At 38.5% G+C, this 7846-nt stretch overlaps 1 protein-coding gene across 3 annotated transcripts; it reads right to left on the reverse strand.

Moving 5' to 3' along the window:
• Positions 1 to 250: 250 nt before the first annotated feature.
• LOC131333054 (probable trehalose-phosphate phosphatase F) lies at positions 251 to 6385 on the reverse strand. 3 transcript variants are annotated; one of them, XM_058367371.1, is made up of 6 exons: positions 6112 to 6385; positions 4881 to 4993; positions 4281 to 4765; positions 4036 to 4176; positions 3877 to 3948; positions 251 to 3749 (listed from the first exon to the last, which is right to left on the reverse strand). In XM_058367371.1, exons 3-6 carry the CDS (start codon positions 4566 to 4568, stop codon positions 3687 to 3689), a joined length of 564 nt encoding a protein of 187 aa, XP_058223354.1. In that variant the 5' UTR covers positions 4569 to 4765; positions 4881 to 4993; positions 6112 to 6385; the 3' UTR covers positions 251 to 3686. The 3 variants fall into 3 exon arrangements, with proteins under 3 accessions (XP_058223354.1, XP_058223356.1, XP_058223355.1); XM_058367373.1 differs by lacking the exon at positions 6112 to 6385 and adding an exon at positions 5493 to 5544 and having other exon boundaries at positions 3574 to 3749; XM_058367372.1 differs by lacking the exon at positions 6112 to 6385 and adding an exon at positions 5276 to 5539 and having other exon boundaries at positions 3574 to 3749.
• Between the last annotated feature and the right edge of the window lie 1461 nt (positions 6386 to 7846).

Here is a 7846-nt window from a genome sequence, read left to right on the forward strand (position 1 = left end):
AAATGCATGCATCCCGTACAATTAACAAGACTCGCAAAGTCTTGGTCTGTCAACGCACATCCACTCGATTTATACCTTCCAAGGTTACACGTACACACGAATATGCAGTATTACTGTATAAGCCCCTATTTCACGAGGAATTTTTGTCGAGTGGGTATATCTCACGTGGTATCTGTTCGGCGTATTGGAGCCGTCCAATACACTTTTGGACGCTTAGATTAAAACCCTCTATCTCCTTTCACTCAAACACTTTCTCTCTCTTTTTTCTTTCTCCATATCTGAGCTGTTCAAAAAATGCAATGGACGGTTCGAATGAGCTGAGCGGGCACGACGTGGTACCCGCTCGGCACTGAAAAATTCTTCCGATTTCACATAGTTTTTTTGTGAAAGTTTTTGGATTTTTGGTTTTTGTCTGGCCTTGTTCAATTTTTTCCCGCAATTGTTAGTTTTGCGTCAAATCTTTGTGAATTATTGGTTCATCTCAATAAGAGAAATTGAAAAAGTAAACAATTATGACTTTCATCCAAATATTTTAAGAATTATCCAAGATTTTATATATATATGATCGGCAAAAGTAGCAATTTATTAACAAAGGGGAAAGGAAAATGGGACTTTTTGGTTGGAGATATATCCATTGGACAAGCCCAAAACACACCTGAGGGTCGAAAACCCAAATATACAAATAAAGCACAATACTTGAAGGCTTAGAAGCCCAAATACAAACATTAAGCCCAAACAAGAAAACCCAAAACCCTAACCCTAATATGCTATACACCAAGTTCCATCACCCGCCGCCATCCACCGCAAAACTCCACCACCATCGGATCGTCAAATCCAGTACCACCTGGCCACCACCGACCACAACTCACTACAAGAAATTTAGGATCTCCCAACGGTTTTTTAGCAACGGTTAAAAAAACCGTTGGTATAGACGGTGTATAGTAACGGTTTACAAAACGTTACTAGAAACAGGTCTATAGCAACGGTTTTCATGTGACCGTTAGTAAATTACAACACTATAGCAACGGTTTTCATTAACCGTTGCTAAAAACTGGACTATAGCAACGGTTCTCATTAACCGTTGCTAAAAACTGACCTCTAGCAACGGTTTTCAATAACCGTTACTATAAACTGGTCTATAGCATCGGTTTTCATTAACCGTTAGTAGAAACCGGATTTTAAAAAAAAATTTAAAAAAAACCGGTTAGTATAGTATAAATATTAAAAGGTGTATAATTTTTTACAAGTTATAGGCTAGCACAGTTGGTTCGCACACACGAGGTCGGAGGTTCGATTCTCAGGAAGAGCAAGAATATTTCGTCCGCCACGTGGGCGCCACATGGGCTCGGGTGCCAAGTAGGCTGCCACAAGGGTGCCATGTCAACGCCACGCGGGCGACATGTGGCTGCCACGTCAGCGCCACGTGGAGGCTTACGTCACACAGTGGTTGGTTTTTAAAAAAATGAAAATTGCCTTTAGCAACGGTTAACCGTTGCTAATGAAACCGTTGGTAAAAAAAAATGAAAATTGCCTTTAGCAACCGTTGCTAATGAAACCGTTGGTAAAAAAAAATCTGTACCAACGCTCGTCAAAACCGTTGTTATACCTCTTTAGCAACGGATATATTGCAACGGTTTGGCCGAACCGTTGGTATAGCCTAAATGGGTCTCTACTAACGGTTTTTGGATTTTTTGGCAACGCTTTCGACCGTTGCTATAGAACGATTTTCTTGTAGTGACTCCACCACCAGACAGAAACCACCACCACAATCGGATCGTCAAATCCAGCACCACCGGCCACCACCATCACTGGAAAAACAAGCACCAAACACAAAGACCCAACCACTGCTGTTGAAGCTCAACCGGAGCCGTTAGGCGAGACAGGGGACACCCAAGAAATGAACTCAGCAGGAGACCGACGTTGGCAAGCCACTACTCACACCGTTACGCATACGTCAAAAAATACAAGAGAGATCCAACCGGTGAAGTGCATTCCAGAGTTAGCAGCAAGCCGTGATGGGAGCAGATGTGACATAATTGCGGAGAAACAGAAATTAGGCCCCGTTTCAGAAATCTTCTTAAAAAATAAGCAGCTTATTTCACATTTTCAAACTCAAAAATAAAGTAAATAAAAAATAATTTTTTAATTTTTTTTGCATCGTATAAAAGATCTCATCGAGATCTTCCAAACAAGATCCATATTGCATATTTTTAAATTTCAATTAGCCCATAATTTTTGAGCTTGAAATTGCCTTCTTAAAAAATAAGAACTTATTTTCGGTTCCGGAACGGAGCCTTAGGCAGCCAAACCAGAGTGGGGGCCAAAAAAAAGAGAGGAGGAAGAAGAAGACAAGGATCGCGACAAGTCGCACCAAAATATTACCAGAATATTTGAGAAAAGTCATTATCTTTTACCTCGGTTTCGAGGCATCCCAAATTAGCCTAATAATATGTACTCTTTATGATGAATGTGAAACGATACTATAGATTAACCTTTTTCTTCTTTTAGTTCGGCCCATGCCAAGTTAAGATTCTTTCATTCCGTCTCTTCTTGTGTTTGTAGAGTGTTATATAGGGACTAAATCTAATAAATTCTAAAAATCATGGCCTTTGCTTTCAAACCACAACTATATAGATGTTATTATTTACACAGTTCTAGATTTTCCTCATGATTTCTATATAACTAGAGCCTCCATTGACATCCATGAAGTCTTTCATAATTTTATTGGCTCAAAGTCATGGTCCATGCACATATACAAATCCAATTTGTACACCCTAATTGGGTTATTCCAAACCTTAGTTGTGCATGGCAAACGAACCGCTGGATTCAAAAAAATGTAGAAAAATTTTATATTTTTCGTTTATTTAGTTTGATTTTTCTTTAATATAGTGTCAATACTAAATCATTCATTCATGCATAGCCAAACTAAATCATAATTTACTTAAATTTATGAGTAAGCAGATAATATAACTCAACAAAATAAAATAAACTAGTTTTGATATATTTTCAACCAAAAGAAATATTTTCATTTATATAGAGCTTTGCATACAAAAAATATTTCTGCACTGTTAATCACCACTGAACTAAAATTCTGGAGCCGCTTTGATTATCACCTACTTTCTACAAAATTCTGATCAAGTAGCCTAACTTCGATATAATGAAAGGATTAGAGGGGTTTCGCTTGTATTTGTAGTGTTAAAAAGTAGAGATTACTTTTCCATTTTGAGATTAATAAAACAAACCTGTCGTCAAGTTGTATCATCCTCGCCTACTTGATTTTTGAATAACTAACTAGGAACAGTGCTGTCGGATGGGTCTGTTTTCGAAATCAGAGGGCGAAGCAAAAGGAGGCCCGGAGATGGGTGTGTTTCCTAATCGAGTTAAAATAAAGGAGCGAGGTTGTGGGGGGTGAATTCCACTCTTGAATCTTTTCCTTCCTTTGACCCGAGAGATGTGGTTTGAACGAAGATGATCTGGATACCTTTAGACCGAGGGTGGTGTACCTCCGGGAAGAAGCTCCGACGATCTAGTTAGTTGGTGAGGAAGAGAGAAGAGAGAATGTTTTTTTCTGAAGAAATTGTGGAGAGAGAGAGAGATCAGTCCCCTACCTGGGAGGAGTGAGTCTCTATTTATAGGCAAACCTTGGAGTGACAAATAAGTCTTTCGCTTCTTCCACGTGCGCTGTACTAGATGTCCATACCATGACTACCCGCATAGTAGAGATCTGTTAGTCCTACCAACTCATACACCTGAAAAGATGAAAAGAGGTAGAACAGACACTGATTGCATCAATATAATGTGAAACAAAACAACTATACAGTTTAAGGTAGTCATACTATTAAAAGCATCTGTTTGGGTCGACATTTGTCCCCTTACCTTGTCAAGGCTCCTTCCACTAATTATTGCTGTCGGGATATAATTTGCAAGATTCCTAACAGTAGAACGCATCTGACAAAGAGATGGTTTACCATGAGTATGAACACACGGGTAAAGGACATGAGGAACACTCACACATATAGAAGATATGACACTGACCTCATCAGACATGAAGGCCCGATCAGGGTCATTGACTATTGGAGAAAGAGTCCCGTCATAATCTAAAAACATTACTATCTTTTTATTCCTTGCGTGGTTCATGATTTGCTGAAAGGAGCTTAGAGCCGAAGGGTGCTTAAGCTGCAAAATAAAGGAATAACATAGCCAACAAGAATTGCTTCTTTTTTTTTTATAAATTCCCATTGTACTGGAATTTAAAAAGATTCATAAAACACTAAGCCTACCATCCAGGAGTAGTACGCAATATCACTATCATCTGAGGCCACCTCAACATTGAAATCCTTAAGTAGCTTCTTCTGGGGTGGTGGTGAAGATTTCATGGCATCGAGCCAACCATTGGACCGAACATCATCAAGCTTCCCTGGCTTCTTTCTCGGAATTAATATGCCCGAGGAGAATGGTGCTCCAGATTGCAAAAAAGGCAAAAGACTGGAGTGTATTCCGAGTCTGGACTTATTTATTGGTGCAGGTTCAGTGAGAACAGGAGAGGCATTTGTTGAATTCAAATCCATTTGTCCAGATTACTTGCACAAGGCCACCCCCAGAAAAATAATGAACCTCTTCTTGGAGAGAAATTTGGCCCTAGTATTAACCTAAGGTAGAGAGATATTCTTCACCCAACCCTCTTATCTATGAAGAACCACCTCTTTAGAGTTTTCTTGTCACTGCTGCTGGGTGAGCAGTCCATCAAGCAAAGGCTTCGTGAAATCTGATAACGTAGGAACATTTTCAACAACAGATATAGATTCAGTTACCTTTCGATTAAGAAGTCCATTCTACTTTCAAAACAAAGATCCATATAAGATTTTCATTTGGCAACATACCTCATTGCTTGTGCCACAATGCATTTATAGCAGAAGGCCGTACATTAACTGGTAGACGTTATCCCTAGAACAGAGTGAATAGCCAATGCCAGCAAAATCAATACAGTTACCACCTGTAAGGTTGGAATTAGAAACATAGTCCAGTCAATCTAATTTCTGCATCACTACAAATGGTTATGCACATAAAGGCTATCAATACACTTTTTCCTGCATATGGGTACTAGAAAGCGCAATCAAAGTTGAAAATACACTTTAAGAAGCAATAATAACAGAGTTCTCCAAATACAACGGGACAGGAGAACAGTAATTGAGCGAATCTGGTAACAGTACATAAGAGGCATAAGTTTGACTGACTCAATGTTGTATTCTTGATCATCTCAAATAAAAGCTGTTACCAAATTGAAGCCAAAATAATACTCCAAGCAAACATCATTTTCCTTAGGCCCCCTAAAGATCGATTTAGATTCCACTAGATTTCCGGGGGGAAAATTCAGTGTGATAAAAAGATCTGGAGACTAGTACTTGTGACAGATTTCCAACAAAAATAATTATGAAGGGTTAGAATCCATGGTGAAATTATAGACATGGCAATTCCTAGTGCACGGTACCTACCATGCTTTCTAAATAACATAAAATATCATTCTTGTGCCTGCATAATACAAATCATATGCGTAGATATACATCCCCAACGCGTGTTTGTGCAGTCAGCACAGTTCCGAAACTGTGCGCTGTGAGGTTACGAATTTCTACAGAATTTAATACTTTGAATCTGATCCTGAAATTTTTACCATAGACAAAAGACTCATAGAGAAACTCTCTATAAAAATCTCATAATTTTTGGAGCTTAGGAACTGTCTCAAAAAAATCCACAAAATCAGGATAGATACAAAATTTCTCAAATCTGCAGATTTTCCAGAAATTACATCTTGTTCTTCCTGTAATTTTCAACTCTTAAACCCTTCCAAAATACTTCAAACTCACATCAAAACCTACTAATCATGCTCAAACTCATAGATATAAAGAGCTACTCCAAGAACATCGAATCCATGCATCAACACAGGTTTTAAACACTCAATCCAAGGGATTTCAAGTTAGGTTCTTGAGTTCCTTAAGAGTTCAACCCTAAAACTCAAATTCAACTTAAAGCAAACATCTAGAGCATAAATTCAGTCCCTAAGATATGAAATTTAGCATACAAATCATGGAATCAAGTAAAAGAAACATATATTACCAAGTTAAAATCTTCAATTCCAAGCCAAGCAAGGTTTTTCCCCAACTTTTTTCTTTCTTTCTCTTCTTCTTTTCCACCGTTTCTCTCTCTCTCTATGTGAAAGATAGAGGTGGAGCAAGAATAATGTAGAACGTTTTCTTTTGTTTTCTCAGGCTAGGTGGATAAATACTTGTGTGTGGCCTAGTCCATATACTACCACGTACTCCAATTATTTAACAAGTATGACAAGTGCAATACTCACCTAATTAACCCGAAACACAACACATAATTAAACTCCAAGCATAATTAAAGGCAAGGAGTATTACAAGCGGGCCCTCAAAAGGGACTGAAAAGCCAATATAATGGCTGAAAGGCCTGGAAAAACTTCGGCCTTTAACCTTGGTTGGCCCAAGGTTTTCTTTTTAGCAACTATCTAGACATTCAAGCAGCTTAAAGGCAGCTCAAGAGGCCTGGGAATTCTGCACAGCTGAAATTCCTTTGCTTTTAGCAGATTTCTATGCAGAAAGAGGATTTTTAAGGCCTGGAATAATTGCTTTCAAGCCTGGAACAAAACATGCAGCTGAAATTTGGGAGTGTGGAGCAAGATGTAGGGCCACGTGGCTCTCATGCATTGATCTAGTTCAAGTAAGCATGGAATGGACATGGCAGTCATGCATGGAAACACCAAAAGTAGCTCAAGGCCTAGAAGCATTGCCTATAAATATCAGAATTGAAGGCCTTGGCAAAGGTCCACAACCATCAAGCCCAGCGCTTAGCCAAATTATCTTTCAATTATTAGTGCCTAACCAAATTATCTTTCAATTATCTTCTATCTTTAGGTCCCCAACCAATCAAGCCCACGGCTTATCCAATCCAAATTTCAATTATCTTTATAGTTCCAGCAAACGTCTTTATCTTTCATCACACTAGTCATGCCTAGTTGATGTTTTATTTTCTTGTACCAACTTCGTTAAACCGTTAATGAAGTTCTTTTAATTTTATCGCACCTTGTTTATTTTTCTTTCCATTTTCCACAATGCTTTGGGAAATTTTAAGTTCTTTTTCGCTAAAGGCAAATCACGAATCATATACGGCTTCACCTCTTAGGTCATACGCAATCGCTCCAGAAGAAGTCAGATCTGAAGCATTCTGGCCTTAGCACAAATTCGGACTGCAATCCAGTCCTGACACGCTCGCAATGCAAGCTTACCTAGTTTTGCTCTTTTTGAGGAAAATATATAGTTTGTCGATCATTAGATCTTCCGAAAATCCTGTAAAAATTCCAACGCGACTCAAGGTCTGAAAATCCTGTAAAGATTCCAACGGTACATATCAATTAAAATTGGGTTCCTAGCTCCAAGGCTCAAATGGATTTTCCCCCTAGTTGTTTATTTTGCAAGAAGTGCTACATATATAGTAAATTGGAAAAAAATTTCACCCACATATAAGTTATTAATAGGAGTGGTAACTTTTTTTTAATAAGAGCTGCTGTTGCACTAAACGTTATCAAAGTTCTCTCTTTACAAAAGCAGGGAAGGAACAAGGGAGGTAGATCATATGGGTCAGTCCTCTAGTAGAGATGAAAGTAGCATTAACGTACATTCGCAGATCAGCTGTCTTGAGTAAAAGTCCAGGACGGATCCAGGAATATAGTTTAGTGTGGGCACTTATTAATCATAATGGCAAAAGTTTTTTTTTTTTTTGTCAACCACAGTAAGATCGTACACAATTAAAGCATGCATTACTAACTACAAAG

The sequence above is a fragment of the Rhododendron vialii genome, chromosome 7a (genome assembly GCF_030253575.1).
Source record: "Rhododendron vialii isolate Sample 1 chromosome 7a, ASM3025357v1".
In the NCBI taxonomy this organism is placed as follows: Eukaryota; Viridiplantae; Streptophyta; class Magnoliopsida; order Ericales; family Ericaceae; genus Rhododendron; species Rhododendron vialii.

Bases quoted from the DNA above. Each gene is read 5' to 3' on its own strand.
- LOC131333054 (XM_058367371.1), bottom strand. From the start codon at position 4,568: ATGGATTTGAATTCAACAAATGCCTCTCCTGTTCTCACTGAACCTGCA. The intron at 4,177-4,280 runs GTAGGCTTAGTG...TTTATTTTGCAG, and splicing joins TTGCGTACTACTCCTGGATG to CTTAAGCACCCTTCGGCTCT. The intron at 3,750-3,876 runs GTAAGGGGACAA...TCATCTTTTCAG, and splicing joins GTGGAAGGAGCCTTGACAAG to GTGTATGAGTTGGTAGGACT.